The following is a 24,352-nucleotide window of genomic DNA, read 5'->3' as shown; positions in this document are numbered from 1 at the left end:
AAGCGAGATCTTCATTCTATCGTCCAGCGCAAGTGATTGGTTTGCCGAAAAGTATTGTCTGTATACTTCAACATGCTTAAACTTCAACAATCACGGAAAGGACACTCACAACATTCTCGCACCCGATGTAATACTCAAGGTGCCTCTCTCTCCAAGCCACAGTCTTTTGTAAACAAAGGACGCGGAACTAGCATTATAGAAATCGAGTTAAAAGTGTTACTCGATAAATTTGGGACATGGTTTCCGGGAAAATGAAGCCTATTAGAATGCAAACCCCAGCACAAGTCTAACTCCCTGGTACCTATTTGGTGGTAGGTGAACAGATAAATCAGATACAAGAAAACGTGCTCACACAAGACAGTTGTTCAGGTCAGGATCGAACTCTGTTCCAATTTGTGGTCGCGGAATAAGGCTAGATGGAACGAGTTTGACATAAATGACAACTGACGAGAAGCCTACACTTTTCACCAGCGCTGGGTGCACATGTGAGACTACTCGAGACCACTAGCATGTAGTGTGGAAGAGATGTCGAATGCACAGGGTGTCCGTAAAGTTCGTTTTCCTATGTAGCTTTCGTGTGTCATCCGGACTGATGCCTCCCTCCCCCCCACCTCTCGAAGAAGAAACTTGAATATAATAATACTAATAATGAAAATATATTGCGATGTACCAGTTCGAGGAGAGGAGATTCCTTGGTCGTTGGCGTGGTGGTGATGGGACGAGAGGAAGGCTGCCAGTTGGTCGCGCGGGAGACAGGTGAAGGCCAGCTGGCTCAAGGGAGAGAACATGACGGCCGCCTCCGTCCGCTCCTCCTCGCTCACCTGCCCAGTAAACAATGTCAGGGAACTAATATTCCCCAGCACTTGGGATGTAGCCGGAAACCCCAGAAGCCTGCTCCCCAGAAGCCAGGACGGGTGCCTCCAGCACCAGCCAAGAACCACTCTTACAAATAATTTCATGTTGACCAAACCACACACTAGACATACACAGCCTCGCTCCTGTGCCAGGTAAGTCCACTCGGGCTCACCATAGCCAGTGCTACTTGGAACTTTTGTTCTGAGTAGCTGAATCTAAAACAACAACACACACTAGAAAGTGATGGGACGATTATTGTTGTCCCTTCACTTTCTAGTGTGTGGTTTGGTCAACATATTTCAGCCACGTTATTGTGACTCCTCGTCTGCAAATAATTTCATCGTCATGAACCAATGATTAAAACGATATATCACATAATTATAATATCTATTTAAAATTGCTTTCATAATTACTTTATCAAATGAAAATCATTGTAAATTGTAATAACCAACGCTAAGAATATTCATAATAACAATAAAATATAATACATGTTAAGATACACAGTAGCACATCCAAATTTTGAAAGCCAAATATCATGGGATAACGAAGGGTATTGTACACAAAATCTGTATTTTGCCTCTATTAAAAATAAAAGGTTGGATGGATTCGAAATACGAGAGTTCATTAATATAGTATGATGATTATCACTCGGTCTGGTCTCATGTACTCTCGTCCTTCATGTACTCCCTAACCCAGTTTAGCGTCTTCGCATTTATACCGGCCTGCTTCTCCATCTTGTACACCAGCCTTCCGTGAGGAAGTGTCAAGTGCTTTTTAAGAGTGCGTGTGTGCGCGTGTTTAAGCATCAGTCAGGGGGTCGGCAAACACGTTGGAGACAGGAACTTGCCCTGTGGCGTGCACAGGTCGTGAGCAGCCCGGTATTTTATTGATTTATATATACAAGAGTTGCTACATTCTTGTACAGCCACTAGTACGCGTAGCGTTTCGGGAAAAACGTTACCTACAAGTTACCTACAAACGAATTTGCTGTACACAATTATACTGCACAGAGAAGTGGAAGCAGGAGATTCTGCTTTCATCGTGATTAATACAAAAAATTTAAAATCATTTAAGACAATTGCACTAGAGATTACGTTCATGTCACACAACAATTATCTGCCCCAGCGGTAATAACCCGCACGCAGTTGGTGGATTCCCGTGGGTTCGTACCCCATCACCAGGAGGCGTGTTCCCACCGGCCCGGGAGACCACCACTTCGGCGGCCACTATACCCGAGAGTGGCCCTTGGTTAGACGTCGATTCGGCGTTGCTCTTGGATGCTGTGCTCACTGGCATCCCTGCTTCCCTGCAGGAATACGAGGTCTGGTTTACCTTAGTCAGGGGACACAGCCCGTTTAGCTTATCGAGACCTCCCCACAACCTGCAGCGCCAACGTCTGATCTTTCCCAGGATACAACCCACAACAGTTCCCATCTCCGGTAGTGGGCAGGTGCATCATGTGCACGTGTTTTATATATGAGTCTGTACTGTATGCTAACGAGTCTGTACTGTATGTACTGTACGAACATAAAGTTCAATGTCAGATGCCTAGGGCTAGATTCGCTTAACTTTTCAAGATGACATATGGATGGTATGTGACTGATTGGGGGTCGGCCCCATGTTAAGAAATATAAGCTCCTGCGATCTTGATGAAGTCTGAATCCGGGGATTAATTTTCCGAAAAATTTTGAGCAATTTTTCATCTTTTCGTGATATTTCTCTCTTAGAAAATGTGAGAGAGGGAATAGAGGGAGGAGAGGGGAAAGGAGACTGGGGAGAAGGGGTGATGTTGGGGAGAGAAAGGGAAGGAGAGAGGAAGTAAGTTGGAGAGGGTGAAGGAAGGGAGGGGATGAGAGGGGTAGATGGTTACGATAGAGGTCAAGTTAAGAATATTATATGTGGGATGAACTTACTAATGATAGGAGTTAGTTTTGTTTATTGAACTCGAGCTTGAAAAATATTGAACAAAATATCAGACCACAACCCGTTAATAAACTAAATTATAATTAGCTTCTCATATTACAGATTTACAGTTAGAGGTTCCAGTGCACTGTAACATACAGCTACCAATTTTACAGCAATTTTGTTTAATAACTCGATTATAACTTTAAAACCAATGAAATATTTCTTAATAAAGAAATATTAAACGCATTTTGTTTGTTTTTTAAAATGATTTCGAGACTGGGATAACTAAGTGACTAAGATGGCTAAGTCACCCAGATACCGATGTGAAGTGATTGTTTCACGATGCTCTACAGCCACTCCAGAACACAGACACGCACATGACACATTGTTGCACGCCAGAAAAAATACATTCAGTGTTTGGTGAGAGTAACTTTACCAAGCAGCAGCTATGACTGACCTCGAGGCCGTTGATCACCCTCAGCCCCCAGTGGGAGAGTCTGAAGATGGCATACAGTCTCCAGTAGGGCGTCTGCGTCAGTGGGTTGCCCTCCCGACCCACTTCCAGCGACGTCACCTGGTTTTATAGGCGAACACAATTAATGCAAAATCGTATAGAGGCAAAATCCCTCAATAATATTTGTTATATCTGAAAATTCTGTTCCTTAAAACTAACTATATATGCATTTATAAAAATTTTGTTTGATACATGTGAATGAAGGTTTTATATATATTCTAGTGTGTAAATAACATTATTTGAAACTTAGAAATTTCAAGTGATTAAGCCAATGAAATTGCAACAAGTTTGGTATAAAACTGAATGGTTTGCATACCTGGTGGAGCTCGGCTAGAGCATTAAGCTGACTACACTTGGCTAGATGAGTCTCCACGAACATAAAGTTCTCTAACCGAGGAAACTTGACCCGTAGCTTGGGAAAGATATCGACTATATCTTCAAAATTCATATACTGGAAGCGCGCCGTCGTGGCTGCCGCGGCCACTGACTTGTCCCAAGAGATGTCGGTGCAGCGGAGGGCTCCCTGCCCGTACAGACTTAACCGCTCGCCCTCTAGCTCGGCTAGAAAGTTTGGTCCCTGTTCACGAAGTATTCCTGAGGTATTCTGGTTTATTGATGGAACTGGCTTGTCTCCTTTCTCACAAGCAGGACGTTCCGGGTCTTTTGGTCTGGAGAGGGGAACCCTAAGGTCAGCCAGGTTGTGGTGAGTGGTGGCAGGTGCGGACTGCGAGTTGATCTCCGCAGACCCGGTGAGTGTGGCGGTTGTATTGGTGGTGGTGGAAGTGTTGGCAGACTCTGCGTCGGAGCTCGAGTCTACTTCAGATGGCTCAGACACGGCATTTCTGGGAGAGACTGGTGGTTCCGGACCCTGAATAGGAAGACTAAGGTTCGATCTGACTCGTGTGATAGCGGCAGTCACTATTTTGTCGGGGAGACGGCCTGCCTCTTTTAACTGTTCCGTTTTCTTTAAAAAATCTAAATTTTTGGCATTTGCGGATTTCACATTCTCGTTGGCTATAATTCGAGGCCTGGACTTGTCTACCGCACGGTTTTGAGCACTTCCCTGTCTGGTTCCTCCTCGACGGACTACAGGCACGTTCTTGACAGGTATCGTGGCCCGCGAGGCTGTGTCCAAACTGATCTTCTCACTCACCTTTCCCGACCCTCCCAAACCTTCACTGTTCGAATCACGAACCGATTTCGGTCTCAAAGTACGATCACCCTCAAAAGAATTTTTTCTCCTTAATATTCTCATATCCGTGTACGATTTACTACGAGGAAAATTATTTTTATTATCTACATTTCTCGGACTATTCATTTTGAATTGTTTTATTGCCTGTATCGAGTTATTGACGGCATTCACTGTAACATTCTCTTGCGCGGGAAGGACATCGGTGGCACTGAGTCTTTGATCAGTACCTTTGTGAACTAAACTGATGTCAGAGATACCACTGGATGTGACGGAAGAGACCAGAGATGCCCGGTCGTCTTCCTGCTGCCCGGGTGCTGCCTCCTCTTCGTCAACCTTCCCTTCTTCACCGTTCTCGTCGGTCACCGTCACCTCCAGCTCCCCAGCATCAGACACGGTGTCACCACAAAACCCACTAGACAGTTCGGTAGCATCGCTGTCCTTAGAGGGAGGCTGATCCAGGGTACCTGTACGAGAATAATTGTTACGGAGTCTTAAGGGTGAGCGTTTGCCCTGATAACCAAGACACGATCATGGATACTTCAAAACTCCAATAGAGAAAAAAATCTTTTAAATGAGTTTCACTAAGAAAATGTAATTATAACATTTTAAGGTTAGTGGTTCATAATACCACTGGTGCACAGTTCGTGTCATGATATATTAACAAAATGATAGGAGACGCTACAGCGTGGGGTTATATGGAAAAATAAATGTTAACCAGAAAATACAAAATGAGGAGTCAGCAAATTTTGTAGAGGAACTTTGTATGTGTTAAGACAAATGGCAAAGAGCTTCACTCACTGGTGGAGCTCTCGCTGGGCTTCCTGATGAGCTTCTTGTGGTCCTTCTTCACCACCTGCCAGTGCTTCATGGCGTTGGTGATAGCAGAGTTACGCTTCTCCTCGTCACTGATGCGCGTCGCCTGGGCACGCTCCTTATCTCTCGCCTTCTGCAGCTGCTTCTCAGACTGTCTCCGAGTCTCCATGGTCAGCTCCTGGTCATCCAGCCTGACGCAATCACAAAGGCTGAACATGGCACACATGGTGAACTATGTAGCACACAAGAGTCACCACCTCACTAGTGATTACATTACGCCCGGTACTTCATGGTCCAGTAACTAAAGATATATATATTTTTTTACACGGAAGGGTACAGATAATTTCTGACTAGTCAGCTTAGAACTCTTCCGACCAAAAAAAGCCAATCTTTAGCCTTGAGTTATTATTTTACCTAGAATAATATTAGCTAATTGCTATACAAACCAGGACACAATATTAAAAGGAGAGAACGAACAGAAAAGATAATCACGACATTAATGACACTGAAGGAACAGAGAATGTTAAGAAGGACAGTTTCTTATCAAGTGAGAGAGCGAGACAAGAGAACACAGGAGAAAACTGGAAATTAGTCAAAGATATGTAAAGACATCCGTATACCTTGTATATATAGAACTGGATCTTCTCCTTAGCCTTATTAAATTTTTCAGGGTTAAAGGTGACTTTATGGAGAATGTCATAGCGAGTCGGGGTGGGCCTCCAAACCCCTCTTGAAGGTGAGCGGCTCCTATAGCCCACTTCACGAAGTCGGAGGATATGAAATGTGGTTCTCAAAGTCCGCAGAGTTCAGCATTCGTTTAAATATTACTATTTTCATATCTTGACTTGTAAAATATATGTTTAAATAGATTTACAGACTGGTTACAACTTTTTGTTACAGTGATGGAGGAGACAGGGAAGGTAAGTAGAGATGATGACAGGAGGGTGTGAAGATGTTCAGTAATGAAGAGAATGTGTAATGAAGATTGTTACAGCAATGGGGAAAACCTGGGGGGGGGGGGGGGGAAGAGTAAAGATATTTATATCTTTAAATAAAAAAAATACGTATTTATTTATTTAATTAATGATGGTGGCACCCCAGGCGTGGCAGGGTAGCGTGAGGCAAGCAGTGGAGGCTTCACGAGTGTGTATTGGTCAACATTAACACCAGCGTGAGGTCGTGCGGCTGTCGTTCACCTCGCGTGTCGCCCATCCGGATGAGATGTAAAAACGTTCACACATAAATAACTCTGCAGGTGTTAAGACTGCGGTTGTGTAATCACCGCAGTATTAGCCGCTCAGCTGTCGCAGTACCAACATACACCAAGCAAACAACTTGTCTTGATTTTGTATGAAAAGTGGAGAGTTGAGAGGCGTCCAGCGAGCCGCCTGGCCGGCCCATCCTCCCCTCCCCTCCCGCCTGGCCGGCCCATCCTCCCCTCCCCTCCCGCCTGGCCGGCCCATCCTCCCCTCCCCTCCCGCCTGGCCGGCCCATCCTCCCCTCCCCTCCCGCCTGGCCGGCCCATCCTCCCCTCCCCTCCCGCCTGGCCGGCCCATCCTCCCCTCCCCTCCCGCCTGGCCGGCCCATCCTCCCCTCCCCTCCCGCCGGGCCGGCCCATCCTCCCCTCCCCTCCCGCCGGGCCGGCCCATCCTCCCCTCCCGCCGAACCGGCCCATCCTCCCCTCCCACCGGGCCGGCCCATCCTCCCCTCCCGCCGGGCCGGCCCATCCTCCCCTCCCGCCGGGCCGGCCCATCCTCCCCTCCCGCCGGGCCGGCCCATCCTCCCCTCCCGCCGGGCCGGCCCATCCTCCCCTCCCACCGGGCCGGCCCATCCTCCCGCCTTACTCTTTACCAGTTTACTCCTGGTCGCCCCTCTCCCCTGTTTCAATTATGGATGACCTTGTGTTTCTCTTCCCCCTCGTTGTTCACTGTCCTGCCGCTCCTCTCCTGCACTCTCCCTCTCTCTCTTTTCCTTATTATATTATTCCTTTATATTATCTAGATTTTTTGGCTGAATTAAATTTTTGTGTTTTATCTTCCACAGCCTTCTGCACCGAGTCGTACACCCCTACCACCTTCCCCCAGGGGTCAGTCACCCCTACCACCTTTCCCCAGGGGTCAGTCACCCCTACCACCTTTCCCCAGAGGTCAGTCACCCCTACCACCTTTCCCCAGGGGTCAGTCACCCCTACCACCTTTCCCCAGGGGTCAGTCACCCCTACCACCTTTCCCCAGGGGTCAGTCACCCCTACCACCTTCCCCCAGGGGTCAGTCACCCCTACCACCTTCCCCCAGGGGTCAGTCACCCCTACCACCTTTCCCCAGGGGTCAGTCACCCCTACCACCTTTCCCCAGAGGTCAGTCACCCCTACCACCTTTCCCCAGGGGTCAGTCACCCCTATCACCTTTCCCCAGGGGTCAGTCACCCCTACCACCTTTCCCCAGGGGTCAGTCACCCCTACCACCTTTCCCCAGGGGTCAGTCACCCCTACCACCTTTCCCCAGAGGTCAGTCACCCCTACCACCTTTCCCCAGAGGTCAGTCACCCCTACCACCTTTCCCCAGAGGTCAGTCACCCCTACCACCTTTCCCCAGAGGTCAGTCATCCCTACCACCTTTCCCCAGAGGTCAGTCACCCCTACCACCTTTCCCCAGAGGTCAGTCATCCCTACCACCTTTCCCCAGAGGTCAGTCATCCCTACCACCTTTCCCCTAAGACTCGTGCACCACCACCTGACCTCAGGTACGGCCTCATCCTGCCCGCCCTCAGCCACTCAATAATGAGGCTGCAGCTCCCTCCACCCTTGAACCAGTGATTACTTCTTCCTTTTCCTCCTGCATCACGATCACGCCTTTTTCCCGCCTTCCCTTCCCCCCTGGACGCCAATATGCAATTCCTGTTGTCTTCTTCCCCGTCCTCCTACGATCTCTCTCCCTACCAGTTATCGTTCACAAGGGCGGCAGTACGTGAACAGTTACGTAATAATATATCCCATATGATGGTCCCGGCCTCATTTTCAGGGATGCCGGAGGGAATATATACTGTTTGGCGAGATATGTCTAAACCAGTCCGGTCTATAGGACAAGCTGACTATTAACTCTGGCCCCCTGAGGTTAGGTTTGTAATTATACATCTGTCAGCGAGGAAGAAATACTCAATCATTAGGTGTGATAGGGAGTAATACGGTGAGAATATCGGTTTGCTGCTGTATAATGTCGCGCTCAGATAGCGAGGTTTGTACCCTCTATGCCCCATTCTCTTTTATAACTATTTCTATACTTTTCCCCATCTCTTACACATTATCTGCTAATTTTTATCATTCGTTACGCCCCCTCCAGCACTTCATGCTTCGGGCATTACTCTCTCTCTATCCTCTCACTTCCCTCTCTCTCTCTACCCTCTCACCCCCCCTCCCGTTTCTCTCTACCCAAGATTCCCACGGCCAGCATGTGGAAGGCATATACCTCTTGAGGCGGTAGAACCTGGTGACAGCGTGGTGGAAGTAGTGAGGCTGGCGGCTGACGGGGTTCTCCTCCAGCGACAACTCCCTCAGCTTCAGGCAGTTCTGCAGGCAGGCGATGTCCTCGTATCTGCAGGGGCAGGGAGGCTGATCTATAATATCTGCAAGGCAGGGAGGCTGATCTATAATATCTGCAGGGGCAGGGAGGCTGATCTATAATATCTGCAGGGGCAGGGAGGCTGTTCTATAATATCTGCAGGGGCAGGGAGGCTGATCTATAATATCTCCAGGGGGCAGGGAGGCTGATCTATAATATCTGCAGGGGCAGGGAGGCTGATCTATAATATCTCCAGGGGGCAGGGAGGCTGATCTATAATATCTCTAGGGGGCAGGGAGGCTGATCTATAATATCTCCAGGGGGCAGGGAGGCTGATCTATAATATCTCCAGGGGGCAGGGAGGCTGATCTATAATATCTGCAGGGGCAGGGAGGCTGATCTATAATATCTGCAGGGGCAGGGAGGCTGATGTATAATATCTGCAGGGGCAGGGAGGCTGATGTATAATATCTGCAGGGGCAGGGAGGCTGATGTATAATATCTGCAGGGGCAGGGAGGCTGATCTATAATATCTGCAGGGGCAGGGAGGCTGATCTATAATATCTCCAGGGGGCAGGGAGGCTGATCTATAATATCTCCAGGGGGCAGGGAGGCTGATCTATAATATCTGCAGGGCAGGGAGACTGATCTATAATATCTGCAGGGCAGGGAGGCTGATCTATAATATCTCCAGGGGCAGGGAGGCTGATCTATAATATCTGCAGGGCAGGGAGACTGATCTATAATATCTGCAGGGCAGGGAGGCTGATCTATAATATCTCCAGGGGCAGGGAGGCTGATCTATAATATCTGCAGGGCAGGGAGGCTGATCTATAATATCTCCAGGGGCAGGAAGGCTGATCTATAATATCTGCAGGGATGGGAGGCTTATCTATAATATCTCCAGGGGCAGGGAGGCTGATCTATAATATCTCCAGGGCAGGGAGGCTGATCTATAATATCTGCAGGGCAGGGAAACTGATCTATAATATCTGCAGGGCAGGGAGGCTGATCTATAATATCTCCAGGGGGCAGGGAGGCTGATCTATAATATCTCCAGGGGGCAGGGAGGCTGATCTATAATATCTCCAGGGGGCAGGGAGGCTGATCTATAATATCTCCAGGGGCAGGGAGGCTGATCTATAATATCTGCAGGGCAGGGAGACTGATCTATAATATCTGCAGGGCAGAGAGACATCTATAATATCTGCAGGGCAGGGAGGCTGATCTATGATATCTCCAGGGCAGGGAGGCTGATCTATAATATCTCCAGGGCAGGGAGGCTGATCTATAATATCTGCAGGGCAGGGAGGCTGATCTATAATATCTCTAGGGCAGGGAGGCTGATCTATAATATCTGCAGGGCAGGGAGGCTGATCTATAATATCTCCAGGGGCAGGGAGGCTGATCTATAATATCTGCAGGGCAGGGAGGCTGATCTATAATATCTCCAGGGCAGGGAGGCTGATCTATAATATCTGCAGGGGCAGGGAGGCTGATCTATAATATCTGCAGGGGGCAGGGAGGCTGATCTATAATATCTCCAGGGGCAGGGAGGCTGATCTATAATATCTGCAGGGCAGGGAGGCTGATCTATAATATCTCCAGGGGCAGGGAGGCTGATCTATAATATCTCCAGGGCAGGGAGGCTGATCTATAATATCTGCAGGGCAGGGAAACTGATCTATAATATCTGCAGGGCAGGGAGGCTGATCTATAATATCTCCAGGGGGCAGGGAGGCTGATCTATAATATCTCCAGGGGGCAGGGAGGCTGATCTATAATATCTGCAGGGGGCAGGGAGGCTGATCTATAATATCTGCAGGGGCAGGGAGGCTGATCTATAATATCTGCAGGGCAAAAGTGTTCACGATACTACTAGTCAAGTCATTAGTATCTGGAACACTAGCATTTGTTTCTCTGTCACATCCTGCAAACTCCCCTCCCCCCCCCGCCACCTGTGTACCCAAGTTCCACATCTGGCTAACTCCCACCCGAGTTAGCTGAGCCTAACCCCACACACACCTGACTAGCTCCCACTTGTAAGTGTACCCACTGCCACACCTGGCTAACTCCCACCTGTATATTTCGTTGTAGCCCATGAAGACCTTCTCGAGGCGCGGCAGGTAGTGGAGGTCGGCGACGGTGCGGATCAGGTTCCTGCGGAGGTTGAGCTCCACCAAGCAGTCGAGGCCCCGGAGGCCGGTCACGTGCCGTAGCATGTTGCCGGCCAGGTTCAGCAGCCGCAGCTCCTGCAGAGGTCAACACTTGGGGTTATTATTGCCTGGGGTCAACACAGCGGCAGCTGCGTACTGCGGTCACCACAACCACCGCATAATACATCACCTGTGCGTCGCGGTTAATACACAGTTCCGCAGTAGACGGGTTATGGAGGTCAAACGTCAAAGTTTATGAATACAACGTTGTATAGTACAATTCTCAACGTATATATAGCTAGTAATCTAATGATAGATTGTCAAGTAGTGACACGATAGAGTGGAGTGGAATGACATGACAGGCGAGGGTGGGTGGGTTGGGGGGGGGGGGGGGTGATATAGCGTGGAATAATATATTATAAACGTTACAATAATGTGTGGAAGATTGGCTGCGATTAGAAACACGTGTTTTAATTTTTTTGACTTTTGCCTAGCTGCCCGAGAGGAAGCAGCTAGGTTGCCTAGCTGCCTGTGAAGAAGCAGCTAGGTTGCCTAGCTGCCCGCGAGGAAGCAGCTAGGTTGCCTAGCTGCCTGAGAAGGACAGGCCTACTCTCCCCCAACATAGGCAGTGCATATCGTTAAGAAGCGAGACTCGCTCATTAGCATGTAATTACTCCACTACCAGATGTGACGCCCTAACACAGCCTGGAGAAACACGCCTCTGATACCTTCGTAAAAAAAGTGAAATTTAATAGAAAAACGCGATTCAGAATCCGGACTCCACAGCGTCTAAATAAAGAAATAATGAATGCATTGTTACAATACGTTGCGAGTAGTGATTACCCCCGCCCCCCACACCTGTCCCAGCCTCGACCCTCCCTCCCCCCCCGGGTGGGGCGCCCGCCCCCCACACCTGTCCCAGCCTCGACCCTTCCTCCCCCGGGTGGGGCGCCCGCCCCCCACACCTGTCCCGGCCTCGACCCTCCCTCCCCCCGGGTGGGGCGCCACACCCCTACCCATTTTGTCTTGTATTCAAATACAACCAAATACACAACATTCATAACAACACAGATTTGTAAACACTAATAATTGGATAAAATTATTACCATCATTAAAGACAAAATATCACTGAGCAAGAATATTAAAATGCATGTGCCTCAAATTAAAAGCAGCTTTAAAATTTAACAATAAGAGGTGAAAATATATACATATCTATGTAAGTCCCGCGTGAGAACATCACGTGATCACGTGTAGCAGTTCCAAGGATGTGCACAAGACATTACATGTGCTGCCGGAAAATACCTTCAAGGGTGTGATACGTGTAATGAACTTGGCTGTAATGTCAATATCTTCATAGACATCTTCATAGACATCTTCATAGTAGACATCTTCATAGTAGACATCTTCATAGTAGACATCTTCATAGTAGACATCTTCATAGTAAACATCTTCCTTACCATCTTCATTACCATCTTCATTACCATCGGGGGATTGAACTCCGACCTGCATTAAGCGAGACCGTTGCTCTACCGTCCAGACCAAATGGTTGGTGACAAGAGTGAACGATAAATGGTGGTAGTGAGGCACATTACAACTACCATCCTGTAACCCCTCGTCATCTGTGTGTGGGGTCAGGTTCACATTCGCTTCCTCTCGACCTTCAACAAAAGTCAATTTACTATTTGTTGTCTCAACAAAAATTACGATCATCATGTTTCATGGGCCAAAGAAACAAACATTATTTGCCGCTTTCTTATCCATCACGCCGACCAATTCCTCGTGGAAACCTAAGTAAATTTTTGCTGTTTATTCTAAACTCTGAAATTTCTCGATATAATCTTTCATTGCATTTCATTTTTCTCATAAGAAGTCATTGTGGAATTCGGATGTTCTTCCAGAGACTGATGTTTAGGGCGTGTCTCTAGCTCCCAAACCGGAGATTTTGGCTGCGGGTCAAGAACACAACAGAAGCGGAGCTTAAAAACCTATTTATCCCTCGAGCCAAAATCATTTAGTAGGTAGTGTTCCTTATTTTGTCAAATGGACTTAAAGTTAAGCCAACATTGTTGCCGCAAAATGTCAGTTTGAAAACTGCATTGTTAGATATTGGAGACTGACTGTCGGTAGCTATATAAGACTGGGCTGTACCGGGTCTGTATTACAGGAGTTCAGCGACGACAACAAGATAACTGACTTGTAACAACCGTCAAGGAGCAGAGCCACACTGGTTGAGCAGGACAACCGTGAGGACAGTATGACTATACACCAGTATGACTATACACCAGCATGACTATACACCAGCATGACTATACACCAGTATGACTATACACCAGTATGACTATACACCAGTATGACTATACACCAGCATGACTATACACCAGCATGACTATACACCAGCATGACTATACACCAGCATGACTATACACCAGCATGACTATACACCAGCATGACTATACACCAGCATGACTATACACCAGCATGACTATACACCAGCATGACTATACACCAGCATGACTATACACCAGCATGACTATACACCAGCATGACTATACACCAGCATGACTATACACCAGCATGACTATACACCAGCATGACTATACACCAGCATGACTATACACCAGCATGACTATACACCAGCATGACTATACACCAGCATGACTATACACCAGCATGACTATACACCAGCATGACTATACACCAGTATGACTATACACCAGCATGACTATACACCAGTATGACTATACACCAGCATGACTATACACCAGTATGACTATACACCAGCATGACTATACACCAGCATGACTATACACCAGCATGACTATACACCAGCATGACTATACACCAGCATGACTATACACCAGCATGACTATACACCAGTATGACTATACACCAGCATGACTATACACCAGCATGACTATACACCAGCATGACTATACACCAGTATGACTATACACCAGTATGACTATACACCAGTATGACTATACACCAGTATGACTATACACCAGCATGACTATACACCAGTATGACTATACACCAGCATGACTATACACCAGCATGACTATACACCAGTATGACTATACACCAGCATGACTATACACCAGCATGACTATACACCAGCATGACTATACACCAGTATGACTATACACCAGCATGACTATACACCAGTATGACTATACACCAGCATGACTATACACCAGTATGACTATACACCAGTATGACTATACACCAGTATGACTATACACCAGTATGACTATACACCAGTATGACTATACACCAGTATGACTATACACCAGCATGACTATACACCAGCATGACTATACACCAGCATGACTATACACCAGTATGACTATACACCAGCATGACTATACACCAGCATGACTATACACCAGCATGACTATACACCAGCATGACTATACACCAGCATGACTATACACCAGTATGACTATACACCAGCATGACTATACACCAGTATGACTACACACCAGCATGACTACACACCAGCATGACTATACACCAGCATGACTATACACCAGCATGACTATACACCAGCATGACTATACACCAGCATGACTATACACCAGCATGACTATACACCAGCATGACTATACACCAGCATGACTATACACCAGTATGACTATACACCAGTATGACTATACACCAGTATGACTATACACCAGTATGACTATACACCAGCATGACTACACACCAGCATGACTACACACCAGCATGACTATACACCAGTATGACTATACACCAGTATGAAGGGATACGAGGGAAGACTATGTGCTCGGACCATCGCCGATTATACCACAAAAAGATATACAATAAAAAAATCTGACTAGCGACATTTCGAATTAACAAAGAGCAGATTTAGAAGAATCTTTCCATATGTGTAGACCAGTGATGTGGCCTCTGTCACGTGCCCAAATATGTGGGGATCAAATATGGTATTAATCACGCTGTTTCCAAAGACAAATGAGCTTTCACCATTGCCATTGCATGGTGGTGCTCATCAGTATGCACTACCGGGAAGGGACAGCCAGCCAGCAATAAAATGGGAACTGTGAATATATATGTCAGTACTTCTGGGTGAGATACTTTTAGCCCATCGTAGATCAGTCGGTCGTGATTGTGGCTAAGGAGTTCAGTCGCGGGTTCAGTCCCCTTGTGCGGCTTCAATGGGACTGAACTCCTTAAAAGACTGAATGGCTTTGCCATTCCTCGGCAAAGTCAAAGAATACTGGCTTTTATGTCTGGATGTTCTGCTATCGAGTCTACTTATCGTCGTTTCACACTTTTCTTGTTTTATCGAACTCTAGTTTGGGGGAGTTTTGCCTCACTCGAGGACGTTCCACCATTAAGTGCGGCCAAGGTCACTAATCGATTGCTGCGTCATTTACAACTCTGGGTCTATCACTGTCTGTCAAGAAACCTGCCTCTCGCTCTCTGTACTAAGGAAGTGATCACTTGACAATGAAAACAATAATTAGGAGCCCATAGTGGTGACAAAGACGGATCCTAAGACACGATTAATTCTTTGCATACATAAATATTTCCAGAACTCGAGTGAACGAAAAATTAAATACTGTTAGGACCACGAGTCTTCGTGTTTCTCATAAAAAATGGTTTCATAGCGGCCCTCTTCATTAACATGCACTGAGCTGCAATTCGTCATTTCGCAACATGCAACTACTTCAATGGAGAGGAATTGGCAGGTAATTTTTTGTTGCGAGAATTTGGGACCACAGAAACCGTACAGCACTTTAATGTTTCTCTTCACTAATAACCCAGATGTTGCAAGGTCACCCTCTCGTGACCTCGCCCCGCCTCCACCACTTAAACACTCCCAAGACCTAAATCAAGTTAACGATAACCTATTTTAACCACCAGATAACCTCTTCTGCATCACATAACCATTTTGCTTCAAGGCAAATTGCAATAAGTTCTTATTACAATTAGCTGGCTGTGTTAGCACGCGTTGTGGGAGATGCAGGCGTGACCTGGGCAGGTGAAGGCAGCATGCGATGCTGACGTGGCCTGGGTAGGCGAAGGTTAGGTTCACAGACTTATGACGACATGAATGTGATCACAGTGACTCCCTGAATTATTAATTTAGTAGATGTATTGAGACAAGCGGTGTGTGTGAGCGAACAAGGGCCAGCAAAACGCTGCTATACCTGCCCATTCTTCCGAGCGTTCCAAACGTCACCAAACTGTTGTACTAAATTATCCAAACCTAACCTACCCAAGGACTCACGAACAGAAGATGGACATTACGTCAATATCGCGTGCCGCTATCATTTCAGTACATCAATTTTTGCCCTTAGGGAGTAAATGATTGATTGATAAAGATCAAGCCACCCATGAGGTGGGACGGGCATGAACATAAGAATATAAGAACCAAGATAACTACAGATGGCATATTGACCCATACGAGGCAGTTCCTATTTATATCCACCCACACTCCTTCATATATATGTCTAATCTAATGAATAGCCCGTAAGTGGTAGATTTTTTTGGACTGAATGTGATCTTTGGCCTTAGGGGAAAATTATACGATACGTCAAAATGTGATGTACTACTGAGGAGACCGGGTTGAGCACACATGTCAGACAGTCAGCAGCTGACGTGGAGAAGAGTGCAGACGAGACCATCACACGGAACACCAAAAGCCGACGATTACATCACAATCGATACCGAAGAACTATTTCACAGCTTGAAAACAGGAACAGTGAATTATATGTCATAAGCAATTTAACATTGAATCACCTTTTACAGGAGACAAATAGACACCAGTTATATCTGTTGACCAGACCACACACTAGAAGGTGAAGGGACGACGACGTTTCGACTTGAGAATGATCCAGGACGGACCGAAACGTCGTGGTCCCTTCACCTTCTAGTGTGTGGTCTGGTCAACATACTTCAGCCACGTTATTGTGCCTCATCGCCTGCACCAGCTATATCTGCGGTGTAAAGATTGCGTAATTCTGACTGTGTTGGGCGAGGCGAGATGAACGCACGGTATATGAATGTGTTGGTGCATACCTTCATTACGGGCTCACCATAGCCCGTGCTACTTGGACATTTCGTGCTAAGCAGCTAAATCTAAAACAGCAACAATAGGAGGTTACCTTGAGGTGCGCCAGGCCCTGGAGGTGGTGGAGCTGGTTGCCGTGCAGGTCCAGCACTTCCAACCTGCTCAGCTGCTCCAGACCGTCCAGTCGAGACAACCTGCGGATGGAAGCTGAGGTCAGCAGGGTGAGGGGTGCCTGGTGGGGCCAGCAGGGTGAAGCGTGCCTGGTGGGCCCAGCAGGGTGAGGGGTGCCTGGTGGGGCCAGCAGGGTGAAGGGTGCCTGGTGGGCCCAGCAGGGTGAGGGGTGCCTGGTGGGGCCAGCAGGGTGAGGGGTGCCTGGTGGGGCCAGCAGGGTGAGGGGTGCCTGGTGGGGTCAGCAGGGTGAGGGGTGCCTGGTGGGGTCTGCAGGGTGAAGGGTGCCTGGTGGGGTCTGCAGGGTGAAGGGTGCCTGGTGGGGTCAGCAGGGTGAAGGGTGCCTGGTGGGGTCAGCAGGGTGAAGGGTGCCTGGTGGGGTCAGCAGGGTGAAGGGTGCCTGGTGGGGTCAGCAGGGTGAAGGGTGTCCTTCCCTCGCCTGATCACAGCCTTGCTCTCCACCTCAAGGTCTGCCAACCCCCACACCCACTCACACTCACCTGCACCCAGTATGACTGTATATACAAGATTAAAGTGAGGCTAGTATGACCAAATAACATTTAGCATGGATATAAGGGCAACGAGAGCTGGTATATCAGGCTGGAATGAAGGGACTGTGCCCAACCCTTACGACCGATCACCTTAAGTAGATAGGTAGGAGAAATTTTTCTTTAATTAAAATACAACATATGAAAAAACCTAAACACACGAATGACATCAACTCACAACAATGCAAACACCCCAATACCTGCTGAGGCCTCGGAGAGAAGAACGTATTTGACTCTGGGTAAAACATTACAAACAACTGAGAATAACTGCACGAGTGAACGTGTTAGTAGCACACATGTGTGGACACGTACAACACTGCCTGAATCTAGCTCAGGTACCCGGCGTTGCTCGGGTGAGACACGGAGACCCTCGTGTAGTGTAGAGACCACGTCTACACTGACTATTTTAAAGGTCCAGACAAACGCACGCACGCGGGATGCTGTTGCAAGTGTACCGTCACGTGGAAGAGTGCAAGATAACATTGGGCGCGTCCTGGAAAAATGATAACATGTATGCAGATGATTCAGGAGGTATTGTGTGGATGATTGTGACTAATGTGTTCTCTGGGGAGGGAGCCTTAACTCGACAGTGACACACACACACACACTACTCATATACCTTGTTAGTAACGAGCTCAACACTCGCCCTTGTAGCATGTTCACCTTCTGTTGATATAGTTACACGTATCATTAATCACAGCGTGGGGCGACCGTTGTGTCTGGCATCTTAGTGTCTGGGTGACAGGGTGTCTTGTCGACTGGGTGACAGGTTGCCTGGGTGGCAGGGTGCCTGGCCGACAGGGTGGCAGGAACAAGGTTCACTACCTCCAGGGACGGTCAGTCCCATGTAAGACAGCTTATAAAGAAGCTTCACAAGTTGTCATTATAAATTATTAACTTATCCATTCTCTATAAACTCTTACAGTTCCACTTTAATCTTATAATATACAAGATTCATTAATAGATGCAATTTACTCAATAAATCTAATATATAACTCCATCTTAATAAAATGATAGTACTTATAGCAGCTATTTGGTCAACGTACAAAACATGGACTGTAATACACACAAAGTTTACGTTTTCTATTATTCGAAACGTAACACAGAATGTAACGCTACCTCCCCCTTTCCAGATCAGTCAATTAACCGATTACACTTATGCCAAGCAAATGTTTCCTCACATCCCTGTACCTCATCAGAGTCTCCAGTTTCCACACATGGCCTCTTCTGCTGTAGGCGACGAGTCACAATAACGTGGCTGAAATATGTTGACCAGACCACACACTAGAAAGTGAAGGGACGACGACGTTTCGGTCCGTCCTGGACCATTCTCAAGTCACCTCCTCTGTTACTAAACTGCTCAACATCTACTGCGTGTTTAACACCTCTGTGCTTGTCCCCAGACCAAACAACCACCGAGCACCCGTGTCCCCTCTCATTATAGAACCGTTGCCCCTAAACACAACATTACATTAAGTATACTAAACACTTCTGACCTTCAATTGGCTTACACAACCGGTTACTCTACAACGTTATGCAGTTTCTTTAAAACTTTAACCACCTCGCCTTCAAACCCATTTACATTTAAATAGCAATATATATAATTCTCCAGTGAAACCCGAGAGGTTGGTGTGTCTGACCTGGACCTCAATATTAGGGGATTACTGGCTCAGGCAGCGAGGATCAGGCCTTTACCGGATTATGCACCGAATATGCGTCTCTTATTCTAATTAATTTTAAGCGAAATATAATCGCAGTCTCAACAATCATTTCATATCATACGACTAACATTAAGAAATTTCAAGAACAACATTTTCTGAATCTTGATCGCACGGTTTTTTCAAGTTCGCTAATTTTACCCAATTTGTTAAATAATTTACTAACTGTAATTATTTATACATTGTCTTGGCATTATTCGGGTTTCACGTTGAAGGAGTCAAGCCGAACATTTTCCGTCACCCGATCTTCCGACACCCGATCTTCCGACACCAGATCTTCCGACACCAGATCTTCCGACACCAGATCTTCCGACACCAGATCTTCCGACACCAGATCTTCCGACACCAGATCTTCCGACACCAGATCTTCCGACACCAGATCTTCCGACACCAGATCTTCCGACACCAGATCTTCCGACACCAGATCTTCCGACACCAGATCTTCCGACACCAGATCTTCCGACACCAGATCTTCCGACACCAGATCTTCCGACACCAGATCTTCCGACACCAGATCTTCCGACACCAACATCTAGTTGTGGAAGGAACCAGTCGAACTGATGTGGGGTCAGTAGCACTGGACGAGGAACGCCAAGCAACATACGCCATAAGTAAGGAAAGAAAGTTAAACAAGAACAGTTACAAAAGACACTCAAGTGCTGGCAACTATATCATACTTACACTTAGTTCAACAGTCACCAAGAAATTAATGAAATAATTGATATAGATAAATTACATGACTGCCTCCACACACTTAACAGTCAATAGTTTCAGGTCAAGTTCTCTGTTTAAGATGTCAAGTATTTATATTCAGTATTCGTGAGCATTTAAGTATGTGGAAATATGAAGCAAAATTCAAACAAGTACGAATTAATTGTATTCGTAATGAGCCACCGAGTCACACTAATAAGTACGAATGATGGTATAATAAAATTTTGAGCCCGTGCGCACTCTGTGCCGACTGCTGCAGGCGGAACATGTTCAAAGACTTTGATGTTGTAAGTTGAACGTCACCCGTAAGGACGGAATGAAGACCGTCTCGACGGCCAGAACTTACATATACGAACCAGACATGATTTGAGGGCTGAGGTAAGGAACGGTCAGTGAGCACGCCACACACACGCTGGACGAGAGGACGAATGGACGTATACCAGACACCATCTGGACGAGACTATGATTAGGCGCTCGCCAGACACCCGCTACATGAGAGAGCCCAAGTGGACGCTCGCCTGACACCCGCTACATGAGAGAGCCCAAGTGGACGCTCGCCTGACACCCGCTACATGAGAGAGCCCAAGTGGACGCTCGCCTGACACCCGCTACATGAGAGAGCCCAAGTGGACGCTCGCCTGACACCCGCTACATGAGAGAGCCCAAGTGGACGCTCGCCTGACACCCGCTACATGAGAGAGCCCAAGTGGACGCTCGCCTGACACCCGCTACATGAGAGAGCCCAAGTGGACGCTCGCCTGACACCCGCTACATGAGAGAGCCCAAGTGGACGCTCGCCTGACACCCGCTACATGAGAGAGCCCAAGTGGACGCTCGCCTGATACCCGCTACATGAGAGAGCCCAAGTGGACGCTCGCCTGACACCCGCTACATGAGAGAGCCCAAGTGGACGCTCGCCTGACACCCGCTACATGAGAGAGCCCAAGTGGACGCTCGCCTGACACCCGCTACATGAGAGAGCCCAAGTGGACGCTCGCCTGACACACGCTACATGAGAGAGCCCAAGTAGACGCTCGCCTGACACCCGCTACATGAGAGAGCCCAAGTGGACGCTCGCCTGACACCCGCTACACAAGAGCGAGAGCATTCACTTAACCCCCATTCCAGGCTGCCAAGGCCTGGCCCACAGCTACGTGGTGACGTATACAGCTATCGTAAGGCACACCTCACACTCACATCTTTAACTCTTACACGGCATAACAATTGTCAAAATTAAATATCGTATATAAGCAAGAAAATGGTTGCATCTCAACATACACAAAGTATGGCAGAGTATATTTGCTCATATATGTCCTTGTACCTCCATACAGAAAGCCAGAGTGGCTGTATTATTTTACAGGGAAGCCAGGGTGGGAGTGAGTGTAGCATTGTACAGGGAAGCCAGGGTGGGAGTGAGTGTAGCATTGTACAGGGAAGCCAGGGTGGGTGTGGGTGTACCATTGTACAGGGAAGCCAGGGTGGGTGTGGGTGTACCATTGTACAGGGAAGCCAGGGTGGGTGTGGGTGTACCATTGTACAGGGAAGCCAGGGTGGGAGTGGGTGTACCATTGTACAGGGAAGCCAGGGTGGGTGTGGGTGTACCATTGTACAGGGAAGCCAGGGTGGGTGTGGGTGTACCATTGTACAGGGAAGCCAGGGTGGGTGTGGGTGTACCATTGTACAGGGAAGCCAGGGTGGGAGTGGGCGTACCATTGTACAGGGTAGTGAAGGACAAACAAACCTTCATCCTGTCTTAACATTAACTTCATCACTCATCTAAAAATAAATAAAAATTAATGCGCAATTAGTCTTTTTATTATAGTTCATGACCGAGTTTCTTGGCTGGTCACGGAAATCCTCCTTGTTCCGATCAATACTATAAACATTGTTTCTTTAGCTTCTTGGATATAATTGTATAATTGTGCAAAGTGTTCCACCTTGAGGAGAATAAAGTGAGCCTATCACAAGAGAATATCAGGATATATGTCTTTCGCTTAAACCCGTCTTTTCTTTACGCGTCTTTAAGTGAACGGTTCTCAAGTTGTTGGGCCCAGATACCGAGGGGGGCCGAGCGTGCGGGTCCTCCCCACAGTCACAAATTCCATACCATTCGTGCGCGACAAGCCCCTCTGGGGTCTGGCTCAACAACAGATCAAAGCTTTCCCACAAACACAACTTTTATACAAAAACTATACAACAAATGTAAATTATTCTGCCCTAGATAAAATAAAACAAAAATATTTTAAAGAACCCGCAAAACAGTTGACCAGACCACACACACTAGAAGGTGAAGGGACGACGACGTTTCGGTCCGTCCTGGACCATTCTCAAGTCGATTGTCCGCAAAACATTTACCATAACATCCGGATAGACATACACCCCTAGGTGTATACATCACAATACAACTAGATGAATACACCATCCAGAATTCGTCACCCACACACTGAAAGAATCGTCTTCATATATATGTGTAACTGTCCGATTCCTGCTCTAGATAAACTTGTGGAAAGGTTTAATAATATTTATATCTAATTGCTTTGTTTAGCCCAAGCAAGCATCTCAGAGTCGATATGCAAAAAATAATAATTTATGTGTCACTGGATAAGTGAGTCAACACTAAATATGAGTCGATAACACACAAAATCTAAGATAAACGCTCACGAGTGATGCATTTGATAATTCTCGACGCAAAATTTAGGACACCGATTGCGTGTGTACTCTCCCACAATACTAAATCCCACTTTATTGCACCTTTCATATTTTTCATATTGCTTCGTTTATATTTGTGGTGATTGTTGTGTTGCCAGCTTAATTGCTTCTATTTTTTGCCTCATGAGAGTTGGGTCCGGCCTCGCGGGATGAGCCAGTTTTTACACAAGAAAAACTGTTTACACTGTAGCAACACTACACTGTTAAATACTGTGCCGGGTGTTTATCCCAGGCTGAAAGTACTGTGCCGGGTGTTTATCCCAGGCTGAAAGTACTGTGCCGTGTGTTTATCCCAGGCTGAAAGTACTGTGCCGGGTGTTTATCCCAGGCTGAAAGTACTGTGCCGTGTGTTTATCCCAGGCTGAAAGTACTGTGCCGTGTGTTTATCCCAGGCTGAAAGTACTGTGCCGTGTGTTTATCCCAGGCTGAAAGTACTGTGCCGTGTGTTTATCCCAGGCTGAAAGTACTGTGCCGTGTGTTTATCCCAGGCTGAAAGTACTGTGCCGTGTGATTAGCCATCTCGAATAAAAATCCTATTGTTAGGATAGGTCGTTTCTGGTTGTGACAAACGGCAGTCTCAAACACCACTTAGAAAGGTATTTCGTTTGAACTCCCAACACCGACTAGAAAGTTGTGTTACTTAAATGTCTTAGGAATTACTGTACCTAATTAATAACTAGTCCCCTTTATTTTGTATTGTCATAATACATCTGCATTTGTGCTGCTCCACTATGCCATATGAAGGGTTACACAGTATGTCTAGAGCTTGTTATGTAAAGCCAAGAAATTCCGATCTCGCAAGATGGTTAATTACACAGGGGCATGTGATCAGTAGCCTGCACTTGCAAACTTTGCATGGAATAGGAGGATGTTCTCAAGAACACGAGAAAGAATAAATTACAAAGCTTCCTGTACTTCATACTGGCGGGTCTGAGGTCTAATGACTGGACACTCAATAATGTAGTACGAAAGATCATGACCCACCCAGTTCTTGCTCCAGCCCGTCCTTATAAACAAAGGCCAAAGTTCATTCCATCCACCCGCCAAACCCCTCTGTTTATAAATAAAAAACGGTTTACACACGACTCACAACTGATGACGTCCGAACACTTCCGAAACAAATGCTTCGCTTACCAATTTTGTTCAAACAACAACGCTGTAAATGCTTCACCCACGTATTACAAATACAAATAATCGCCAACAGAACCTAAATACCTAACCTAACTTAACCAATACCAAAATATGCATAATATGCTAATATATAATACTATTAATTTATATTTAAGAAAATTTCTATTTTGAATGAACAGGATGTTAAAATTGATGAATGCGTCTTTGGAGTCGACCGCTGGATGGAATGAACTTGGTTTGAGGACGGGTTGCTTGCTCACAGAGTTGACGCATGCAGTGCTCGAGATGGGGAACTTCGTCCCTAGAAGCCACCTGCCACAGGGAAAGGCAGCTGA

General features: G+C 46.9%; 1 protein-coding gene across 1 annotated transcript in view; it reads right to left on the bottom strand.

Annotated features, from left to right (window-relative positions):
* Positions 1 to 24,352, bottom strand: part of LOC123763274 (leucine-rich repeat-containing protein 49) — a 55,919-nt gene that overhangs the window by 12,512 nt on the left and 19,055 nt on the right. Inside the window, exons 5-11 of the mRNA XM_045750389.2 lie at positions 17,127 to 17,226; positions 10,916 to 11,088; positions 8,744 to 8,869; positions 5,265 to 5,470; positions 3,591 to 4,930; positions 3,218 to 3,334; positions 671 to 821 (exon numbers count right to left, since the gene is read on the bottom strand). Coding sequence (XP_045606345.1) covers positions 671 to 821; positions 3,218 to 3,334; positions 3,591 to 4,930; positions 5,265 to 5,470; positions 8,744 to 8,869; positions 10,916 to 11,088; positions 17,127 to 17,226 — 2,213 coding nt within the window. The remainder of the gene's footprint in view (positions 1 to 670; positions 822 to 3,217; positions 3,335 to 3,590; positions 4,931 to 5,264; positions 5,471 to 8,743; positions 8,870 to 10,915; positions 11,089 to 17,126; positions 17,227 to 24,352) is intronic.

The sequence above is a fragment of the Procambarus clarkii genome, chromosome 49 (assembly GCF_040958095.1).
Source record: "Procambarus clarkii isolate CNS0578487 chromosome 49, FALCON_Pclarkii_2.0, whole genome shotgun sequence".
In the NCBI taxonomy this organism is placed as follows: Eukaryota; Metazoa; Arthropoda; class Malacostraca; order Decapoda; family Cambaridae; genus Procambarus; species Procambarus clarkii.
Note: the sequence above shows the minus strand (reverse complement) of the source record. Positions and strands in the feature narration are given on the sequence as shown.